This window comes from Rhea pennata, chromosome 6 (assembly GCF_028389875.1).
Source record: "Rhea pennata isolate bPtePen1 chromosome 6, bPtePen1.pri, whole genome shotgun sequence".
Classification (NCBI taxonomy): domain Eukaryota; kingdom Metazoa; phylum Chordata; class Aves; order Rheiformes; family Rheidae; genus Rhea; species Rhea pennata.
In genome coordinates, this window is record NC_084668.1 from 29,594,860 (window position 1) to 29,618,944 (window position 24,085).

The window sequence follows — 24,085 nt, forward strand, 5'->3', positions numbered from 1 at the left end:
CTTACTTGTTTTCCCTGAAGACCTTGAGGACCTCTTGGACCCACTGGACCCTATTAAAAACGTAACTTGTTACACTCTGAAAAATACACTTCAATAACATTCATTCTGCAGAGACAGCTAAATGGCTTGATAGTGACCTTCAAGATAACATTTCTACAGTCAAAGCCTCTGAAAGGTTTTTATTCAGGAGACAGATGTTACGAAGTACAAACAAAGTACATAGATTTGAAATCTTCAAACTCAAAAAAACCCCAGAGATATAATTCATTAGCAGCTGAAAATACTGGCTTGCTTTCTTTCTAGAAGGTCACAGTTTCTTGTTTCAGTAATAAGAACCTGGATGCCTGCATAACTCCACTGCAAAAAGTGTAAAAATTGGTTGCAAATAATAGGCGCACTTTGAATTGAATCTCATGACTTAGATTAATATAATAAAGGAATCAATGACAAAATAAATTCATCCAGCTATTCTCAGTCATGAGCAGGAATACATACAGATGGAAGAAAGTATTTTCATGAATTATGTAAAACATTACAACAGTTTCAAAATGGTTGAGTTTTGCTACAGGAAATTCAGATCTTCCCTTAAAATGTTTCAAGGGATTTTTTTAGGAAAAATCTTATGCTTAATTATATGTTGTACTATGAAGTAAAAATAATGATCACTGACAATAATTCTCTTGCTTTGAGCAATACAAAGAAAAATACATCAGATATAACTTGTATTTTGACAGAGGCTCACAATTCCTCTCTTCAACACATACTCCTTTTTTCCCATTTTTTATGTTGTGTTTAATCTACTTTAATCCTTTTTACAAAGCCAATGCAAAAGAGCTAGTAAGAGGCTAGTTAAAAATTCTAATCAATAATAAAAACAAAATCCAGTGGTTCAACTGAGTGATGGTTAGATACTGAGTCTACAAGGACAGGAAAAGGGGATATCCCAGAACATGTTGAATCAATCCAAAACATATTAATGTCAGTACCTGATTTCCAACCAACTTTAATAGACTTTGTGTAAGGCTGTAGATAGCCTTAGATTTTGAAAAATAAAGATCTTCAAAACATATATTAATATTAAAATGAATCATATTTGGGAATGGCAAAAGAAGGGAGAGTACAAGAGATGTGATGTCTGAGACTCTGAGTGAAAGGAATAAGCAGAATGATGGTGGGCAACAAAATAAGCAAGACAGACTTATACGTAAGCACAGCAAATTCGTAGACAAGAGACAATCATAATAAAGAAAAGTTCTTTAAAGAAATCAATCCAAAAGTTAATCCTACAGAAGAACATCAGATTTTCTTTAGAAGCTTTTCTTCTAAATTGCATTGAAACTGAGTTCAAAGGTTACTGGGGACTTAGAAGGAAAATGTTCAGATAGGTAAACTCACAGACAGTGCCATCACTGAAGACTTATTTCCTTAAGGAGGCATGTTAAAAGTAACAATAAACAGGCTGACAGTATCTACAAGCTATCACAATATGATAAACACAAGTAGTAAAAAAGACACTAATCTAAAATAACCCCAAGACTTCCAGCAGATACAGCTTAGGGTGGTGAAATGGGTTTTATAGACCGTAAAAAGTGTCACTATTACCACTAAGTCCTCAGTGCTCTAGAGGTAAAGGGCATATTTAAACAGGGAGAGATGCTAACAATAAAACTGGAACCACTGGAAAAATAGAATGTCTCTTTCAAATAATACCAATTACAAAACTCAATTTTCCGTTCACAGCTGGTTTCAGAAACAATCTTTAAAATGCTGCTAAAAATAATCTTTGATGTCACAATGTGAGAAAGAAACCTTCGGTGTTACGTAATTGTTTATTTTGCAGTGTGTATTCTGCAGTTACTCAAGAAATGAGAAAAGCAGAAATTGCTTTTTTTCTATACCTTACTGGTAATAGCTACTGTATTTCAAAAGTAGGGAAGAAAGATAGCAGGAGGGCTAGGGGGAGTGGGAAAAAAGCTTTCATTTTAACACAAGAATATTGTTTTCATTGTTTTCAAACACTGTGTAAAACTGCACTAAAACATTCTGTATATTCATGTTCAATAAGTATACGAAGTTCAAGAGGGTCCATTCCCCTTTTGGATTCTGTGCCTCATTCCGCTTCACACCTGTTTTACAATACAGAGGAAATCTGGTCTTACCACTGCACCAGGCATCAGTCCCATCTGACTACCAAGTCCAGACTTCTCATCCAGCCCTGCCATTTGAGCTGCAAATGGCTGAAAAAAAAAAAATGTGTGTGATTTTTAGCTAGCAGTCATGTTGATGATTCACAAGGCAAAAATGTATGCAACCAATTCTTCATTACTTACATTGAATTTGAGGTACTAACAACTAAATTCTTACTTTAATCATTAAAATGAAAGTGTTCTTTCCTATAAATTTAAGTTGGATGAAGGCTTCAACACCAGTTTAATGCATCATCCTGACTGCTTACTATTCTGACTCTAATCCCCTTTAGCACTGAACAATGGGAAGAGGACATAAAAGAGGAAAGTCTCCCATAAATTAATTAGATCTCTTTCACTGCCTTCAAATTTAAATCAGTCTTTAATTTCAACTGCAATATTTTTCAGGTCTTGTAAGACTTCGTTTTGTTTTCACTTACTGTGCTTCAAGTTCAGAAATATCTGAAAATAAATGGAAACATAGCTGATTTTATCACTGTAAATCAGAATTTTGAGCATGTTACCCTTAGCCTTCAAAGTTGAACAGCCACTACTGATCCTGCCAATCCACACAGACAAACGAGCAAGAGTAATGAATTGTCAGTACCCTTCTCTTCTGCCTTTGTGCTTCTTGACACACTTGAACTCAACAGTTTTATTTTGCATCTTTCTGGGCCAGATCCTCACACATGGCCACTCAGAGCTAAGAATGACTGAGAAAAACTAACAGCACAAATGTGTATTCAGTTCTTCTATAATTTAGAACATGGTTTTCATCAGATTGGTCCCCAAACTCACTTTTGAAAAGGCTAGAGACTTCAGAGATAACAATACAAACCAAAAATAACTTAAAACTCTGACTACTCCTATTCTTCCATGTTTTCTAGGTAAATCTATGAAGAATGTGGGTCTAGCACCCATCCTTGCTCTTCTGCAATTCTAAAGGATTGCTCTGTGCTGAACAGATTCCTTTAAGGTGTTTCTGCTGGATTTAGGACCATTTGGAAAGGTGATTAAGTCCAGAAACACTACCCAAAATTGCAAGCTATTGGTCTGATCTCAGTATTTCAGCTTACTGTCAATATAACTCCCTTGTTGTCACAGGAACAACGGAGTGAAAAATCAACACAGATACCTTCAAAAGAGTAAAAAATGTGTAACCGAATGTACTTGAAAACCACAAACAAATATTTCTTTATCAATCACAGTTAGCCTTCCACAGTATTTGTGAAAAAGATATGTTACAGAGTACCTCATTTATGTCTAAGGCTAGCCAGCATTGCTTTTCACAGATCATTATTGATTTAGTCATCTAACACTTGGCCTGAATAGTTCTAGCAAGAAGTAATCCACCATTTCATTAAAAATTAGACCAAACCACATTTCAATTGCTTTTGTTGGTTATTAAAATCCACCTGAAATTTTTCTTTTCTTGGTTCCTAATTTAGTCTTCTACTCTCTCTGTACTATTTCCCTCACCCCTTGGGTCTAAGTCCAGTAGAATTAATAGAACCCAACTGATGGTTTTAGATTTGGGCACACTGGCTTTTCTAGATGTTGTGAAAGGTGCACCTTTTCATAGTTTTCTCAAGTTCACCTTGTCCAAGTCATTAATCATCTCTGTTGGTAAAATCTGTGCTGCTGCTAGCTGCATTCCCTAATGACTCCGGGACAAGAACTGCAAGCACAACAATGCAATCCAAATGGCTATTGCCTAGGCCATGGAAGAGGTTATACACTATGCATCTGCAAAAGGCTAATTCTGTGAGATGCTGCATATTCACCGAGGCAAACAGAAGTTACTGTGTGTTATCATACAGATCTGGTCCATCAGTCACCTGACTTTCTACTAAACCAAGTGTAAAACTTACCCTGCTCAGTCCATCTGGTCCTGGGTGGGTAGGATGTCCTGGAGGACCAGGATCGCCAGGCTGGCCAGGAATACCAGGTTCCCCATCAATCCCTTGAGGACCACGGGGACCCTAGAAAAAAATATGAAATGCAAACATTACATGAAGGTTTTCATTAAAAACATCAAACCAAACAGTTGTAAGCCAGTCATATGACAAATCTGTATTTCCACAAAAAGATCTTCAACCAAACAACATCCCTCAATATCTGTTCTCACCTTGAGATCAGAAGCACTGGCTAAAATTAGTCACACATTCAACACAAATAAATTGCAGTAATTTCTCTCAAGGCTCTACTAGATGCCCAGGCTCCCTATCATTCCTTCTTACAATATATTACTCCTGAAAAAAACTACTTTGCTTTGTACACAGTATAACAATATCAAGAATTTATTTCTAAAATACAGATAGCTCAGATGAGTGTAAATACACACGAAATTCCAGTAAGGCTGGATGTTTGTAGCCTCCTAACATCATGAATGATTTAGACAGCTCACACCAAGGCTGAATTGTCAACACAGCTACACTACTGAAAATGCAGAGTAGCTGCACCAGTGCCACTTTCACCTCTAACTAGCATCTGCAGGGTAAGCTAGGAAGCCATCTCATTGCTCTCATTTTGATCACCAAGTTTTGATTTCTAACTGCATCTCTTTTATCATGTATCAGAACCAAAATTATCTGTAGAAGCAGCTGATGAAATATCAGTGATACAAAATCAATAGCAATGAGGCCAATACAGATAAACAGTTGTCTCCTTCATGAGGAGAAAATGATGGACTAAAGTGAGCAAAAAATATATGCAATATAATGAGCTCATTTACTTTAAGGATCGTTAAACATAAAACTTCAGAAGCCTAGCTCAGTGAGTCACCGTTACAAACACAGCGATAATCAGATAGACTGCTTTTATTTCTAAGAGATGAGGACTGTGTTTCCTTGCAGTATGTGACACATTCCAGGGGCGTTTAGGGGCTGAACTGACTGTATAGTTTGCATGTTAATGAAAAGACATTCCTTTGAGAAAGGCTACAAAGACATTGGGATCTTGACCACAGGATTCCTAGAAACTTCCAGGGAATGAGTTAATTTTTTCCTCTTAATTCTCAACAAATATTCATAGTCTGAAACTCATAGGCACTTCGCAATCAGGGAAAAATCTTTTTTCTTATCAGATGGGCATGTATGCACACACAGACGTACTTGATACAGAATCGCTGCATTGAGTAGACTGCAGAGAGAGCATCGAAACAAATGAGTAGATTCTTGCATGTTGGATGGAAACAGGAGGTTCCATCAAAATGCTTTATTAGTTACCATTTTTTATAAGCAGAAGCACACACTGCCAAACCTTAAAGTCCATACTGCCTAATGGGGAACAGTACAAGGTATTAACTTGAATTTTTTGTTTTTAAAAGCAAAAGAGAACAAAGCTAAGCATTAGTGAAAAACAGGTTTGCCAATAAAGAATTGAGCAAGCTTTGGTAAAACGGCTACCGACTTTCAATATCTATACCAAGGCACCTTAACAGAACCTGATTCAGAAGAAAGGGCAAAACCTCTTCTCCCAGACAAATCAGTCTTGCTGTAAAATATCTCCAACTAAGAATGCCAAAATTGCAGAACACCAAATAAGCAACTATGTCTTTAAATGATGGCCACGATATGCATCTTTTCTCTCTAGATGTTTTAACTATCCCACAGGCACTAAATCCTTCTCAGTAAATTGAACTTGAGTCAAACGAAGTCCTAGCCTTATGCCAAAGGCACAGATGCACTGTGGTGAAGGAAGACATAAGACTATTTTTTTTAGTCACTAAAGATCAAACTGTTTAAAGTAACATAGTAAACTTTTTTTCCTCAGAACCCCTTAAAACTCAGGAAAAAAAAGTTTGCATTTGTAGATGGTAACTATCCAGTGCTATATTACCAATATTTATTGTTTTATTTTTATAAAATCTTGCTTATATGCATAAAACTCATTTTCTTCATCATCTCACCATCAATGAAAAGGTTTTTAAAAACTCCCCCAAAGGGCCACAGGGGGGCACCCTTTAAACACGCACACAGCGGAGTGAAACCGCGACTGTTCCGGACCATCACTGCAGCTATTCAGGACTCTATACAGATTCTGTCGCTGATGGAATAACGAGAGGAAACGTAGTTTCTCACAGCTACTACAACCACTGTCCAGTGTAAAACCACGTTGAAACAAAACACGTCGATGGTTCTGAGCATGCTTTATCTTATTTCCTGTCTTCCAAAACTCATTTGTAATCACACGAAAATTGTGTCATGCTCCAAAACTGCCCTTCCCAAGAGGCATTTTGTAAATGCAAGTACATTATTCCCTAGGTATTTATCTCTCACTGTAACACCAACAGTGAATTTTGATGGCCAAACTGGAAGCAGAAAACATGTATACACTCCTGATTTTACTTTTATGCCCGAATGCCCTACTTTTGTAAGATACACAGAGATTCATAGCACGAGTGAGTGATTATGATTGTTCACCAGTTAATAGCAAAAACAAACAAAAGGCTTCAAAATGTGCTTAGCAGTTTTGTAATATCAGCAGTCAGCAACATATTTGTCGAGATGAATTTTATAAAGGGTATCTATACAAGCATACCTGCTCAATGAGCTGTTTAAAGAGACTTGCAAGTAATATGGGGAGAGCTTTTTCTCATACGTACGAGAGGTACATATAAGCCAGAGAAAAAAATTATTTAGTGTCTCATTGAGAGCATGGCACATTGATAAAGCACTTTAGATGTCTCTGAAACTCATTCAAGATTCCTCTACGTACTGCAAGATTTCACAATTACTCCACCAACTCTTTTATGCAGCTTCATAGTTACTCATCATAGAAACATCTTATGGTGAGCTCGACAGCGGCAGTGGCTTGGCACCTCTCTCAGAATGGCTACACACTCATTCCACTTCTTTACAAGTGGCGTCATGACCATCTATGGACCACAGTGATTCACTGGGGAAACAGTGGAAAGGCGTTAAATTAAGGCCTATGACCTAAAACTCAGGTCTGTTATTCAGGCAAAATATGTTAAGTATTGGCTTACACGCTACATAGGGATAGGAAATATCCAAATGGAAATTAAAATGATATAACTCTTTAAAACCTGTTAAAAGCAGCTTCTGCATTTACCTAGCTTTTTTAATAGGAACGTGTTGTCTTCGGCATATTCAGCGCTCCCTTTCGGCCGTTCTGTGGTTCTCCACATTCAGACACAGGCTGAAATTCCCTTGTGAAGTCTTTATTTCCACTGAGCAAGCTTGATTATATTATTCACCAGCATACCAACATATGTGGTCACATACTGACTCCTACGAACCTCCCAAGCTCTGTCTTCTATTCTGAAACACTCCGACCTTAGAGTTAATATTGCTTCTGATACACAGTAGTCCCTAGTAAAAAGTCAGTGAGTACCTAAACAGAGGAACATAATGTTCCAGAGTTTTGCTCTTCTTTTTTTCTAAATTCTGGAGAAAGTTGTACTGTCACACACAGTACTTTGTACTGCTGAAAAATCATGGATTTAGTGGAAATACTGCTAAGCTTAGGTCACTTTTCTCCAAATACTTAGGTTTAAAGCTAATCAGAGAACAGTGAGATATAAACATTTTTATGTTTGTTCACTGATTCTTGAGAGATAAGGAAAGTATCTGGAATTGTAGAAGGCAAGGAGACAGCTTAAAGCAATTTAATCTTTTGAGGTTAGTCCACTACTTAATTTCTGAGAATATTTAATAACTTACAGGTCTTCCCTTTGGTCCTCGTTCTCCTCGGGGTCCTTGTGAACCTGGAGGTCCCTAGACAAAAGACAGAAATATTAGTTGTCTTTTTACCTAGCTAATGATTTACAAAGCTCTGAAAATATAAAGTGCAATTCTTATTTGAAAATTTCTTTGTGGTTCTTTATTTCACATGATCGTAAAGAAAAGGGTTCAGTCATGGAGTACTCATGATTTCTTCTCAATTGCCTGAAGGGGGTAGAACCGGGATGCAGAGACCTATAAAATGGTTTCATGTCTAGTGCTCTAGAGCTCAATTTAGCAAAGGTTTTCTAAATGCTGAAGGCTCTTAACACTGAGATGCAAAATTTTGAGACATCCTCTCTGCTACTCCAGAACTGCTCTCCACTTAGCTGCGCCCGGGGAGCCTGCTGCATCTCCTTTTACTGAAAGGAGAAACTCTCCTCAGCCACAACCTTGCACTACAGGTCCTCACTCATGTCTGTACTACAAACCACACATCCATTCCCTTGTGGCAGGGGGCTAACCCGGCTCTGGTACCGAATCCCGTGACCTTGCTACCGCCTCAAGCCCAGCAGCTTTGCACACTGTGCCAGCTGAAGTGGTCACACATTCCTCCTGCGCATCGTATTCGCAATACAAAACAGAAACGGCAGAAACTGGGAAATACTACCATTAGAGAAACAGAAGTTCAGAAACTACTCACAGCCGGTCCTGGGCGGCCTCGTATTCCTGAAACCTAAAGAAGGCAATATAAATGAAAATTACTGCACAATAATAGGGATACATTTCTCATGACCACCTTGCACAAAAATAGCTACTGAAAAATAAACAGTGGCAGAGAAAATCAAGATACCTGCAAACTGTAAGGCTTCCTTTTTTGGGGGGGGGGGGGGGAGGGGTGGAATTACTGGTTCTCTCTTCACAGTTTTGGAGCTTTTTTATAAGAAGCATGAGCAAAATCTTGGCAGCACCATTGTTACTTTGTGTAAAAAACAAATTAACTAAAACTAAAGATTCTCTAAACCTTTATAAAAAAAAAAAAAAGCTGAAGTGAATAAGTGAATGACAATGATTTAGTCTCCACTTCTCTATTTTTTTTATTTATATCATTCCATGATAGAAAGCGATAAAAATAAAGGTGGAAAGTAAGAAGTTACTTATAACTTTCCTTCATGTTTCTGCACTGTCTAAATACTAATTTACCACTACACTCCATAAAATTCTTACTACAAAAATAAAGATTATGAGAGTTTTAACTACCATTTTTTTCCTGAAATTCAATTGACAGGAATTTCTAACGGCACACATGTGAAACAGCACAATTCATTTCATTCCTTTAATACCCCATATATTTTTATTTTCTTTTATTAATCGCTTCAATTCTGCTATAAAACACTGAAAATTTATACTTTCAGAAAGTGCTGATAAATGAAGAAAAATGGACTTACAGGTGGTACTATTCCAGGTTCTCCTTTTTGTCCCTGTAAAAAGATACAAAAATATATCAGATGCCGTATAATTGATGACATATAATTAATAGTACCGGTTACCTCATCATGGTCACTGGCACATGACAAATGGTGAGGCTTTTCTACCGTTATACAACTGAGGCTGAACAGAAGTACCTGCAGTAGCTAAGCCATATTTTTAATGAGTATGGACACTGAGTGGTTAAATTAAGGCTATAAACTAACAGAGTTTCTGTAACTGCATAACATACTGGCTGCAAGATGAGTCAAACTAAAAAGTACCATGATTTTTTTTATTTACTGAAAAGCACGTTGTAGTTCTGTTATTGGCTAATTTGATTCATATGCAATGCAGAGTGCACAGAACAATTCAAAAGCATTCAGATCCCATTTTTCCAAAGCATTAAACTAGCATTTATCACCTCATTAAAACCTACAGACATAAAAATCCTGCACGTCCATCTGCACTGTAAGGGCAGAACAGAACATACACAGGATCGCTATAGCTGGCGGTGCCCAGACTAGACTTCCGCACGCAGCCCTCCGACTCGGGCAGACCCACCGCCTCTGCAGCCGGCAGTGGTACGGGACACTCGCCCCTGCTTGGGCAAGTGCTTGGGCAGTGCCTTAGCACGGACTTGAGTATAGCCATGATGGTATGCAACCTGCCCTGCGTCATCTGAATTATTACCACAGTGAAATTAAAAATGGTGCTGAAAAGGTGTTTTGAGCATGATTTCCTGCACATATATAGGGCTAAGGAGTATGTTCACGGTACTGTGCAATATTCCAGTGATTTATACCAAAATTCCATTTATTCATGGCCAAGTACATAACATAATGAAATACAACAGCAAACGCAAGAAAAAAAATCATATTAAAAATCATTTAGATCAAACAACAGTGTAAAACTGGTACAAAAATTTGAATTACTAAGTTTAACTTTGCAGTTAAACTTAATTCATCATATCAATGCTTCAGGAAATCAGCTAGAAGGTGGAATAGTTTCTGGGTATGTTTGCCTAGCAGTCAAAGGTGTCCTTTAAGCACCTGTAAACACCCTTGACCTCAGGTACCAATAAGCAGAGGGGCTGCAGAGCCTGCCTACCGGTTGTGCATGATACCTCAGTGCTGGCAATGACCTGTGCGTAGTGTTGCAAGAATTACGCTGTTATCAGTACCTGAATTAGGGAGTTTAAAACTAACCTAAGGAAGCCTTGACAAGCTGCAGTAGCAGCATGGACCACAGTACAGGCACACTGCCTGCACAAAATTTTAACAAATAGAGCAGGAATGTTTAAAGAAGGATTGCAGGAGCTACTGCACACTAGACTGCTAAGTCTCATCAAAAACCAAGCTGAAGGTCCTAATAGTCTGGATCCTAATGACCTAGTGGTCCCTTTTCTTGTTCTGTGGTACTGCTAGAGATCAAACAACCAAACTACTTAAACTGAGATTTATTTAATGCAGACTGCCAAGGTATTCTTTATATTAAGACCAGGTTTTTTGCCTGAGTCCTGAGTCCCAGGATTTTTGCATTTAGGTTGCAATCTCCTAATCACTGAGGAAGAACAAGAGAAAAGACCATATGGATTTCATTAATAACCTGATGTATTGTTTTCTGATATCTGCTTGTGCATATTAACATAAATTAAACGTTTTTACAGGAGTATGCATATAATTTCTGTGAAGTGGTGAAGTGCTCCAAAGAGATGTGAAAGACTAATATTTGTAATATATTTTTCAAAATTTTAAAAGAAAATCTTACCTTTCTTCCTCTACCTATTAAAATAAAAAAAAAGGGGGAGGGAAGAGAGGAAATTAATGTTTTTACTGTTAAAGAAAGAACATGGTAAGAACTGCATAATGGTGTTACAACTAGAACTGTCCTACATCCTGGATGCACAGGAGATGGTGCAGGATTAAGTTCACACTGATGTACGCACTCTCTGTTCAGGGGTGAGCAAGGTTTCAAAAGCTGTTCCCTGAACCTCAGCCTTTTGCAGTGTTGCACGGAGTAAGACAATGCACTTCAGGAAAGTGGAGTATCTTGTGGGGAACATTTAGAAGCTTTTACCACTAGCCTAATGTTTGGCAATGAAGTCAAAAGGAGTTTTATTACTGACTTGTACACAAGAAATGTCTAACAGGAATCTACAATATAACAGTCAGGAACCCTGGAATCTATCTGTAACGCTCTAATATCTGTTGGGTGTCTTCCGTTGGCCTAACACCTCCCAAAACACAGCAGAATGCACCATCTGTTTATTAATGCTTGCCACATCTTGTACCATTTCTCAACTACACAAGTCCCTACTATGGTCTCTTTATCACTATTTCATTCTATATTAAGCTACTCAACAGCAATTACATCCCTTGTAAAAATTGATTTAATTATTTTATATTGAATGTAGCTGAAATAATGTAATACATAGTATTCATGAGTGTTAATTGCAAGTTCATAGATTTTTCACTTAGGAAAATTTGGGGGTGATTGCCTAAATCAAGTATGTCCATGAATAAAAAATTAACCAGAAAAGACATAATCTTTAAGGTATACTACAGAAAGTATACAAACAGGGAGATCAGAATCTTTCTACATTTTTTTTCCTTATGTCTCAGAAGCAGTTTGCAATAGCCTTGGCTAAATGTTAGATTGGCTTCAAGAACTGCATGTCCATATTTCCACTCGGGGAAACACTTTATACCAAAATAATGTTTACATTTATTCATCTATAAACAATGGAGGGGCCAGGAATTGAGCATTTTGCCAAACTATGCACTCATTTTCTTATATGTCTTTAATATATTCATTTGTTTAGTTTCAGATGAACCAGAAAAAGAATGCCGAATTCAACCTCCTTGAAATATCAAGGTGGAATTAAGATCAATCTTTTAGTTATAAAGTCTTTGGACTTGTATCAGATTTCTAGTCAGAAGAGAACATTCTCCAGAGCCAGCTCAGGTGCAACCTTAGATGAAAAATAACTCCCAAGCATTGATTCTCTGCAGATTTAAACTTTTACCATGGAAATACTATTAGAGTATCCCAAAGTTCCTACTTCTTTAGGTTGATTTTAGAGAACTTTAACCTCAGCACTAATCTTGCTGCATATTCAGACTTCAAACTGGGAACAGATGTAGATTTAAACACCCTCTCCTTGATCATTTTGAACCACAGCAGCAGAGCAAACATCTTTCAAAAGGCCAGCCTGCCTAGCTCTCCTTTCAAAAAGGCAAACTGAAAGTAATCTTACCAACGGTCGTGTCAAAATCACGCGTTGTGTGGGGACACATAGGACAGCATTCTCCTGGGGGCACTTGCGGGTTCTCGCATTCTAGGACATCTTGACACTGGATTTCATCACACAGAATAGCTCCGTTGTCGCAGACACAAATCTGGCATGGTGAGGGCTTCCAAATATCCCTGTTCAGGTACATTTGGCCATTCTGAGTGCAGGCTATTTCTTCAACATCTTCTCCTGGAAAAGGACAGAAAATACAGCATGGATTTTCCAGCTGTGAAACCAGAGAAGTAGGTCTAGGCAAGCAAAGACCACGTTCAGAATTCAAAAGCAGCACCAAATACATGAGAAGAAAAACCATCATCTTTGTTGAGGTCACTGTTACAGTCTTGAAAACATCATTCATCTTAAATGTCTTTCCTATCTTACTATCTTATATCCTGATCAGAAAAAAAATGTCATCCTAGAGTGCAGAAAAGCACCACAGTATATCATCTCAAATAAATATTGCCTTATGAGTCTTTGAAAGCCATTTTGCTCAGTAGGGCACTAACTTTGTGTTGAGGAGTTCCTGCCATGTGCCAGCTCTTCATAACTCTTGCGCACAGCATGAGAGAAGGCAGACTAGCAAAAAAAGCCTGCAATACTTTTGTAAGAAACTGCGTACATTAACTACTTGCTACTGCAAGTACTCATTTATTAATCATTAACATTAAACATCATTAAAAAATTCATCTATTGGGATCTTGGCACAGTGTAATACTTGCATTGTGAATCAGGTCTCCCAAACGGGTCAATTGCTGTCCTATTGCAATGGTAATCTCCACTGCAAGGGTCCTTGCAGTGGCACCCTTCAGCTGGATGAGGAGAGGCTCCTCAAACCACTAATTTTGCTCAGTTCCTGTAATCCTGATGCCTGTGGTCCTACACAATCACCCCAGCACATACATAGTTCAATGCTATTAATATTATCTTAACTACATATGAATTATTCCTTAAATACCTCAACTATAGATCAAAGACTGTCCTACATGACAGCTTCTGCAGGAACAGCTTTTACTGATTATTCACAGATGTCTTACCTATGTACATATTCTCACATTTTTATAGAGGTCATCATATTTTATTAAAGAGACACATCTTTAAGAACTTTTTCCAGGCAGAATTTCTTTTTCTCTCTCAATGTTCTGACGGAACTTAGAAATTTAAAAAGTTTCCCATTTGACTGAGGGCAGGATTCTAGGGGATACAATAGTCCCTGCACATACTGTTATAGCTAAATCCATGTCTTTGTTTTCTTCCTCTTATATAGTCAAATGCCCCAAATACCTGGATTTCTTTTTAACCATGAGGTGAGCATCTGTCAATATCTTCCTTCTCCCCCTCCCCACTAAAAATATGGTATGTGTGATAAAGATTTAAAAAAAAAATCAAATAAAATGAAAACTTTTCTTTGGATGTCTAACATCTTAAATAAAGTCCTAGTAGCAGAAAAATATATTTTTGCTCTGTCTCAATGAATATTTTGTTCTCTGTACAAAGAAAACAAATTCCAACAGGAGGAATCAACTGTCTCCAGACTGTTCCTAAGCAAGTGGTCACAAATCTGCAAACCAAGAACCCCAGTGCTGAGATCACCCACCCTATCCCAAGTCATACACAGCAAAGCTTTGAAGTATGAAGCTTCTGCACCTCAAATGATTGTCCCAACCCCTGGGATACTATGGAGAGTTTTAATCTTACCCTGGATGGAAATTCTATCTAACCACAGAAACCTTCTCATCAAAAATGTCTTTGAAACTGCTATGGTCCAGTTAAAATCATTATCTGGTAATTTCCAACCAACTATTAGTTTCTACCTGAACTAAGTCTGGGAATAGGAGCAATTATACATACATACATGGAACACATCCAAGTAGTCAAAGATCATAACCATTATTTTAGAAAAACTGTTACACTAGGGTAAAAATTAACAGCCTTTAAGTACAACGTCAGTTGCACTGTTCTCTACATTTTTGTCATAATTTAAACCAGATGTAAGCAGAAAATCATGAAGTAATAAATATGAACAGATTTGGGATTTCAGCTTCATTACTTAAGTCTGGTTATTCTGTCAATCTCAAAGCTAGGAGAAATGGAACAGATGTGGCATTAACTGTTGCCTGCCATCATTAGTTTCTGAAACTTTCGAGCAGAAACTGAAAACCAAATATATGCCAGGTCAGCTCCTCTCCTCAATTGGTTTATCACACAGACTGACAAAATGACTCTAAGGGGTGCTGCAGAAGCTCAAGAGGAAATATTTTCAGTGTGAAGTAAAGGCATCAACCAAGTTTGCTGTATAGTCCATTTATGACACTGTGAGAATCATTTTCCAAACTACAGAATGTATTCTGGAAAGCATCCTTCTCACTTCTCCCTTGTGTGCATGACATAACGCATTGTCTGACATATTTAGCCTTTTTTCCCCAGATGTCTGGCATATGGTCTATGTCCTCCTTCATGTATCACCAGTAGGACTCATTGTGGTGTTCAGAAGAGCAGTAGTTTGCATAAATGAAATTTTTAAGTTGCTGAGTCCAAAGTCAGCATTCTGTCATAACTTCTAATAAACCACATAGCAACTGCTTTGGCACATGAGAGTTGAGCCAGATGGTGACTAGCTTCTGCCTGAGTCCCACTCAGAGACTCACTGAGAGGAGAAAGACAGACAGAGGCAGAGAAAAAAGAGCACATACTAACTTCTGGAAATACATTAAGTCTGTCTTCCTGACAGATTGCAGGTATGCTGATAACAAAAAAGTTGCAGTACTTCCAGAAAGCACATTTTTAATCCTACTATCCTTTGATCATGTTCCAGCTTCTAGTCTTCCTTTATTCTATGACTGCAATATGCTGACAGAGTAATCTGGAAAAAGCAGCTATTTCAATTCCAACTCAACCCACAAGCACATTTGGACATTTTACTCTCAGGCCTAAACTGTAATCATGCTGCCAGTTATACCCAAAGTGGGAAAGGCAGCAAAGGAAATTCTGTTTCTTCTCTAGTTTGGAAACAGACAAAGTGAAGCATAGAGAGCATCACACACTCTTCCTGTCTCAAGTTCTTTAGACCTCAGGAGCTGTAATACAAGAAGCTACATGACTTTAGAAGCAGATTTGGAAATTCTTTATGTGGCAAAATGATATACTAGCCAGTTAGCCAATTCCTTTCTTCCCAACAAAGAAGTGCAGCTATAATTGATATTGGACTTGACCAGAGAATCTACAGTGTCATGAACCTATTTAGGTCAGTGAAAATGAGGCTCAAAGCATTCTGCAAATGTAACAGGCAAGGTACAAAGAACATGAGATGATATGTTCAAGGATTCATCCATGTGTTTGTAGGTAGGACTTTGTAAAAGAGAATTTCAATGAAAAGCACAGTCAGTACAATGTGATTTCTCTCCTTCCCCCCCCCCCCCCCCCCCAGTACACTGGTCTATTGGAAAATCATTTTTGTGTTAAAGAACTATTCAAACAGAAGTCACACAGTCAACTATAGTTTATATACATCATAGTCAGAGACTATGTATCAATGGCTTGGAAGCAAAACCACATCATGCACTGACATACTCAGGTGCAATATTGCAGCTTCTGAATTTGTACAAAGAATTATCAAAAAAAAAAAAAAAAAATCCTAGCCACTAGATGGCTGTCAAAGCCCATCACTCATCACAAGCAATAGTCATAATAAAGTAGTCTATACACAGCAAAGGAGTTACTTTTCCTTTCAAGTAAATTTTTCTCATGGTTCCCCCTCCTCAACAACTCAGCAATAGGAAGAACATTTGAAAAGAGAGTGTATGAAACCATTTAGCTGTGGCACTACCAGTCATGCATCACTGTGAAAGCAGCACCTGGAAATTCACTGCTGCTTACTCACTTCCACCGCGCACATATGGTGGCAGAAGAGTCTGAGCACCAGGCTGCTCTTCTAATGGCTAAGGCAGGGGAAAGAAATGACAATGAGGGAGTGTAAAGTGGGAGAGAATATGACCTGGTTTGCTGTTCAAAGTTATTTCACATTACTGCAACCTTATTGCTTTTACTAACTTATGATTACATCTTACATGAGAAAAGAAAAATAAGGCATGGAACCAGAGAGAACAAAAGGAAGGAGAGAAGGAAAATGACACCTTAAAAAGAGAAGGCGAAGAAGATAAAAATAGAAAAAAAGTATCCTGAGCAAAAAAAAAAAAAATTTTTTTTAAGAGGGTAAAAGAGGGAACAAAAAGATCGCTCCACACATACAGACTAGTACAGGTACATCACACATTGATGTACCTGCGTTTCAGTCCCTGGAGAACAGGCATTTTGCTTGCCTTTTTAAGGATAATTTCCTACACAGAACAATCAAGAACAATGCTTTTACTATTAGATCAATACATGCTAGATATGAAGGTAGAATATCGTGGGACCCCTTCCAGTAGAAACGATTTCTCTTGGTGGTCCTACAGTATCAGCTAGTGTTTATTATCCTGACCGTTCAATTCACTAAGACTATCTGCTGTTGTCATATATCAAGATTAACTTCCTTATTCCTGAGCTAATAAGCAAGACTCAAACGTGCTAAACGCCCCATCTTGTGCTATGGACAAGGTAGCGAACCCTGCAGCAATGACGCTAATGAAAGATTTGTCAGGCTAGTCCTTCTCTGCTGGTTACTCCGAAGTTCTGTATCAGGGTACTTTGAAAGACTTTAACTATCCCGCTAGAGTTAGCCCATAAACAAGGATGGATGTGAACAAAGTTCTCGAGTTTTAGTTCAGTTCACAAAACAGAATAGATGGCAAGTTGCTTGGTGCCTGTATTCGAACAGGGGGAAGGAGGCAGTATCAAGAGGTTGATCTGCCAGCAGCACTTACACAAATAGTCTCCGGTGACAGCAATCGAGCCTCAAGCATACAGGGGGAAAATGAAATTACTTCCAAATGTCTAAGGCTAAACACAGATCGTAATGAAGAAGCATGTAGGGCATTTCTTCAAAAACTCTGTAGCAGATTTCAGCAGCCAGAGCGAATCGGTCAAAAGCTCGCATCTGCGCTGGGGAGGCTGGTCTCTGCTGGAGCCCACGCTGCCAGAAATCCACTGCTTTGACTTTGTCACTCACGGTAGCTACCGGCAAGTCAGTACAGCTATACCCCATACCACTTATATCATACTTTACTTCCTCATTGCAGGGTGCACCTAGCTGGAGGTTAGATGTGTTTATCATGGGGAATTACTGCATTTTATTATTTCAGAATAGGCTTGAGGCAAAAGAAGATTATCTGATTTTCTAAGCAAAGTGTTTCACCTTTCTTGAATCTAGTATAATTTTTCTTTGTGGAATCACTTTAATTTGTATGAGAACAAGCTGGTTGCACAGAAAGAGCAGATTCCTTTTGATGGTTAACTTACAAAGAGAGAGCAGAGGACATGCTGAAATAGTTTCACTCAGTGGAAAAAGAACGAGGCCAGAGATGAGTATCCACAAGCGCAGAAACACAGGAATTGTCTTTAACACACAATTCAAAATTGCAATTAAAACTTTTCTTAAGATCTAAGAGGCTGAGTCCTTCAGCTTCTTTCTGGAAGCACTCTCCAACATGAGGAATTTTGCCTGAGCTGATGTTGCTACAAGTCAAAGCAAATCTCAGGACACAAAGAACTCTGCCTAATATATTTTAACCTAAGTCTAAAATAGCAACAGTTTACAATGAAAATACAATATTCTTCTCCTGTCTACTTTGGCGTACTATTCTGGAATCTGTGAATGTTTGGTTTTGGTCTTTCCAAAGTCCAGTGTTAGACTGCTATGCATCAGTAAAAAATGATGCATTTTGGCTGTGAAGAAAATTCTCTCAGCTGCTTCCTGTGCCAGTATCAGTCAGACAGTTTCCACTCACAGTCCATTTGGCTTCCTGTAGTAAATCTATCAGCAATTCACAAGTAGCCATCTTGGCTGTCCAGTCAGCCAGAACCGGATTCCCCAAACAACGTGCTCTGAAATTGCATTGTGCCATTCAGGCTCCAAAATACTCCATTCTTATAAGATCAAGGGAGCTACACGTTGCACAGTTGTACAGATGATTCAGGCTGCCTTACATTTTTATCTTATGAGAAATGATAAAAAACCACACACTTTGATCCCTCAGTGTAGGTCACCCCTTCTACAAGCATACCGTTTTCTACAATACTCCTAGTAGACAATCAGCCTCTCTACAGACTGGACTCACAGAAAAATGTAGGCTGGAAGAGACCTTCTCCTCACTCAGAAGAGGACTACCTCCAGCTTAGCTCAGGTTGCACAGAGCCCGTCCAGTCAAGTTCTGTCTCCAGGGCTGGAGACTCCAGAACCACTATGTCCAGCTTGTCCCAGTGCTAAACCACTCTCACTGTGAAGACTGGTTTGCTATGTATCTGGTTGGAACTACCTTTCTGCACCTTATGAACATTGTCTCTGATGCTTTCATTGCACATCTTTTAGAAGAATCCAGCTCTACTTTCTCTTTACTCCCTCCCCTAGCCCTTTAGGCGGTCAAAGACAGCAATTAGATCCTCCCTCTCAGCCCTCCCTCCTACAGGATGAACTCACCCTCTCATTGTAGAAGGCAAGCAGATTTAACCGACTCAACAGCAAGGGCAAAATTTATGTGATAGCTAGCCCCAGTTGCAGTCTGATCTTTTCTTCTCTGTACCCTTTCTATCTAAACTCTTACAAGTTTGAACGGAGCTTGAACTATTGACACTGAAGGTCAGTAAGAATCTCCAGAATCCTTCGTTCCCTACAGAAGTGTAACACCCAGATAGAGAAGCTGACAATAAAGGTAAAATTCTAATCATTAAATTGCATCAAACCATACATTTTACAAAGCGGGATACGAATGTAAAGAAAAGAAAGAAGTGGTTTGTAGAATTTTCCTCTGATTTGCTAGCTTATAATTGCAGCGGCCTGTGACTGCTAAAGGCTGTATTCATTGAACACTTCCACTAATAAAAAAAATTGCCCTATATATAGACTTGCTCTGATTATTTACTTTTTTCCAATAACAATTGCCTAGTGTTAATTATCCAGCAACCTTCATGTAACAGATACTACATGAAGTACATACACACTTCAATGCGTACGAAAGTCCATAGCAAATTAACTGCCATAGTACAGTAAGTACATGCTAAATTAATAAAGTAAGGCTTATCAGTATCTATAAAGTACTTAGAGCGTTAAAAATGCACGCAGTGTGTAATAATATCAAATGAAAGAAATTAGGGCCTGCTATTCTCTACAATAGAATAAGTCATTCATCTCAGGATCTTAAATGGCTGAATTACTCAAAATGAATGCAACTTTTACCACTATCTGAGACCATCAGGGATGTAATTTAGATTTATCAAGTGACTGAAAGTATGTCTCTACTATCAGAAGATTGGATTTAGACTGACTAATCTCCACGCATATAAAGCACAACTATTTATATGCTGTAACTAAAGTAAGTTCTCCAATAGGGCAACAAAACTATTTTTCCAGAACCTCAGCTGCAGTAAATTGGGTATTATTTCAGTGATTTCAAAATCTCTAAGCCAATTTATCAACCTAGTCAAAGATACACTGTTCTAGTTTCATGTATTTAAGAAATACTCTTAAAAGTCTGACTAATAAAAATAACTACTTTGCCCTGCAAAAGAACTAATCTGCCTTTCTTATTTTATAGGATGTTGCTGCTTTGAAGTCAGGGAATACCAGTATGAATGTCCTTTCCTCTGACATCTAACAGAAACACACTTTCTGCTGCCCAAGCATCCTCCTTCTTTGCAGCTGCACACATCAAAGTACAATAGAAACCTATCATTAGATGCTGCCTTTTCCAGAAAGCTTTTCTACATTGTGGTTTGCAAAGTGGACACATGTAATCCCCTAAATGCATCCTCTGCTGACTCTTTTTAACTAAAGTTTTATAATTAGTAAGAAAATTCAATTCCATAATTAAAAATCCTTGCATACCAAGATGCTCAGCACTTCAAATTTTGAAGAGAAAACCACCCAATGTTTGGGTGGAGTAGGAAGGTATTGCTGGAAAGCTATACTCATAATATACTCTTTTTACAGCAAAACTATTCATTTACTGAAACTCTGAGCTTCTGAGAAATTAAAACAGAATGGTAAGCAAGAAAGTCTGCAAAAATTCCAGCAACAAAGCCTCTTTTTCTTTTCTACTACCATTACCTTTACCACACTTCAGACAGCTCCGTCAGCAACTTCTGGTTTCAAGATGACATGGAGCAGGCTCGGGCAGCCCGCAGGGTATCCTAGCTGCTTTCTGCACAGCATCGGCGATGAAGGTCATAAAGGAGCAGCGTGTTTTTTGAAGTGATCTACAGGCAAGCGTGTGCGTGCATGCACACGCATGCGTGCCTGGAGGTGTGTGATTTAGATGAGTCTCATGATCAACAGCCTTTTCTATTACTTCAAGATATGTGAAAGACATTTCAAGTTCTTTCTATAATTCCAAATGCCCTTGAAATAAAAATCAAAATAATAAATTTCAAAATGCGTTAGGGCCTTGATCCTGTAGACACAGGATAGCTGTAAAGTGTTACATACAAAGTGAAAGAGGAACAAAAGTTAAGTGGGTTTTATTTTATTTTCAGTAATAACACTTCTGCTTGAATGTCTTGTTACGCCTTGCTAATAATAAGGGTAAAAGGCCAGGAAACTCAGCTTTTGGTGGTCCGTGAACTGTCCAGTCGAACTGTTCAACACACAAGAGGATACTTGGACATTCTCAGAATCAAGCTCCAAAGAAACAACATTGGTAACTCACAGCATTAACAATTAGCAAACCAGTTTCTGCCAGGACACAGGGGGATTCACGAGCATTTCCCACTTCCAGGACACTTACATTCTGCAGAAGTGGAACCTGTAATTCATTACTTATGGATATCAGAACCGTAAGGAGTTTTCATCTTTAAATGCCTAAGAATATTCAGAATTATAAGTGACAGAGAGTGGAGCCCAATTATTTTCAATAACATTTAGAGCTGAGAAAACTCTTGAGACTGAATGTAAGAGTGAGAGAACTACTGAACTACCAAGGAAGGTAGCTTGATCAGACATCCCTATTTGAATCAGATTCATCATGAAATTTCAGTGCCCCTAAATGTATAGGGGCATCCCTATATATATGTGTGTGTGTGTATATATATATGTATATATATATTTCAATTTGAGGAAAAATGTTTTCATTGACTTGCCCTGATTCCATCTTTTCACCATTACTGATTCAAAAAGATCTAATTCTCTTTAAATCTATGAGTAGACATTGTGAAAAACCTGCTGTGAAAACACAATTAGAAACATCTCTGCATACCCAGAGGCCTTATGTGACTGCACCCTGCATTTGAACAAAACTACATTTTTTTAATTTTAATTTTATTTAATTTCATATTTAACTTGCCTCTGGTATTGTCCCAATCCTTGATCCAGGCAAACTAAAAAGGGTGATGAGCACAAAAAAAAGGATATTGACAGGCATATAGAATTTCTTCTTTGAGGATTTTTTACCATTCATTTAGATAGATAAGGTCAATAAAGGTTCTTAAAAAAAAAAGAAGAAAAAAAAAGAAGAAAAAAAAAAGACCATACCAGCCATTACTTTGCCCTCCTACAGGATTATGGTTTCTAGGACAGAGGAAATGAAAGGCTTTTCTGCAGGCTGATTGTTGGATATTCTTCCATACTTTAGGAATGAAGCATTATGAACTTTTAACAGGCAAATAGCCCATACTAAAAAGATTTTGAATGAATTAAAATTCAAGTAGGGATGCATAGTTTAAAACAAACCAGCTGTCATCACCTCCAGCTACTGTCTGCTTTGAACTTCTATTTTCTGTTTCCCTTAGTTCTTCCTTTAAAGACTGCTTCATCTTTTTTCCTATCCTTTTAATTTTATCCTAACACAGTATCATTGATTTGAGCCTTTAAAAGACCAAGAAAGCAGTGAAGTCACAAGCCAGGCTCTACAAATACTGACACCTTTTTGCAAGAGTTAACTCTCATGCTGGAGTTAAGCTGCAATCAGGTGCCTATAATGCATAAAGTTAAAAACACTATTTATTTTTGCATTTGTAAGAGAGTGAATATCTATGTGGACTTGAGAGAAGCATTCAGGCTGAAGTGATATAACTCAGATGTTTAGCTGCAAGTCTATGCTCCACATACGTTTGAGATGACTTCCAAGGAACAAAGCAAAGTATGCAGCTACCCTGCAGTTAGAGCACGATTATATCTCACTGTTGGTTTTAATATCCAGTCTTTCATGACACTTAGAAACCTACAAGAACTGTACAGGAAACTGCAGTTTCCAATCAGATCTACCTTGTTCTTTGAAGTGGAAGTTATCAGCTGGAACCCAGGAATCCTGCATGTTACCTTAGACTAAGTTTAAGGGTGGAAAGTTGTGTCCTGATTTACTTACTTCCAAAATAAAATGATAACAGCACATATCTGGCAGAAAAAAAGGTATTTTTTTTAATTGCTTAGTCTTCAGTGATATTAAATGAAAGGGGACTAAGCCACTAAAATCAATCAGGAAACCCATTAATTTCAACGAGTTTCAATCTCATGCAAAGCATTATCATGTTACATTTAGGGGCACTGAAATTTCATGATGAATCTGATTACTTCAGCTCCTTTTATACAACTTTCAGCACAGGTTTATCTCTTGGAATCTAATACAATAGACTGTAAGAAGTGTCTATTACTGGCACATCAAATGTGTCTCCAAACACATCTGTGACACAGTATTTAGGACTGCAATATAAGCAACAAATAAGAACAGTCTAATTACTTTTTCTAATCTTACAGTTTAGGACTTTCCATAACCTTAGGGCTCTCCTCTGCTTGAAAAGCTTCTGGGAATATAAACATGACACAAGTCAGTTCACTAGCTCTCTTTGCTATTTTCAGATGACTCACAGTATGTTCTGCTTGGTTTACATGAACTCCGGCTTATCACAAGCTCACTTGAGCCTTTCCAAGATCTTATATTTCTCGAAGAGCATCTCTACTTCCTTTTTTTTTTTTTTTTTATGTTTTTATGTCATTTCATTTTCTGAACCTCAAAACCCTTCCAGTTCACTTTCCTCCTCCAAATCCCAAATTTCTCCTCTGAAACTTTTTTGTCTTTCCCTAAGAAAAGCTGTTTCTCTCCTTCACTTTAGCACCTTACGTGTCTTTGAGTTACCATCAAGAAGATGCCTTAATTTTACTACTTCCTATTTGAGAACCTCTCAATAAAACTTTGCAATCTTCAGTAACTCACTAGGCAAGAAACAATTCCAAATACCTCAACCTAACCTTAGTTTAGATTAAAGCATTAGCACACATGAATTTAGGACAATCATTTGCCATTTTTTACTATCGGTTTAGAAACAGATACTCATCTCAGCAAGGTACTAGATATGTTGGAACATGCTGT

General features: G+C 37.9%; 1 protein-coding gene and 1 long non-coding RNA gene across 3 annotated transcripts in view; one reads left to right on the forward strand and one right to left on the reverse strand.

Moving 5' to 3' along the window:
* The window catches only part of COL5A2 (collagen type V alpha 2 chain), a 112,391-nt gene that overhangs the window by 42,738 nt on the left and 45,568 nt on the right, over window positions 1-24,085 (reverse strand). The window contains exons 1-9 of one of the 2 annotated variants that reach the window (XM_062578246.1): window positions 20,833-20,925; window positions 12,600-12,824; window positions 11,111-11,124; window positions 9,322-9,354; window positions 8,577-8,609; window positions 7,874-7,927; window positions 4,058-4,168; window positions 2,160-2,237; window positions 6-50 (exon numbers count right to left, since the gene is read on the reverse strand). In XM_062578246.1, coding sequence (XP_062434230.1) covers window positions 6-50; window positions 2,160-2,237; window positions 4,058-4,168; window positions 7,874-7,927; window positions 8,577-8,609; window positions 9,322-9,354; window positions 11,111-11,124; window positions 12,600-12,783 — 552 coding nt within the window. In that variant the 5' untranslated portion in view covers window positions 12,784-12,824; window positions 20,833-20,925. Of the gene's footprint in view, window positions 1-5; window positions 51-2,159; window positions 2,238-4,057; window positions 4,169-7,873; window positions 7,928-8,576; window positions 8,610-9,321; window positions 9,355-11,110; window positions 11,125-12,599; window positions 12,825-20,832; window positions 20,926-24,085 lie in introns of those variants that run through there. The other variant, XM_062578244.1, reaches the window with a different exon arrangement.
* LOC134141809 (uncharacterized) lies at window positions 19,242-21,157 on the forward strand. The gene is made up of 2 exons (XR_009958728.1): window positions 19,242-19,438; window positions 20,321-21,157. It is a non-coding gene; the product is annotated as an uncharacterized LOC134141809 (long non-coding RNA).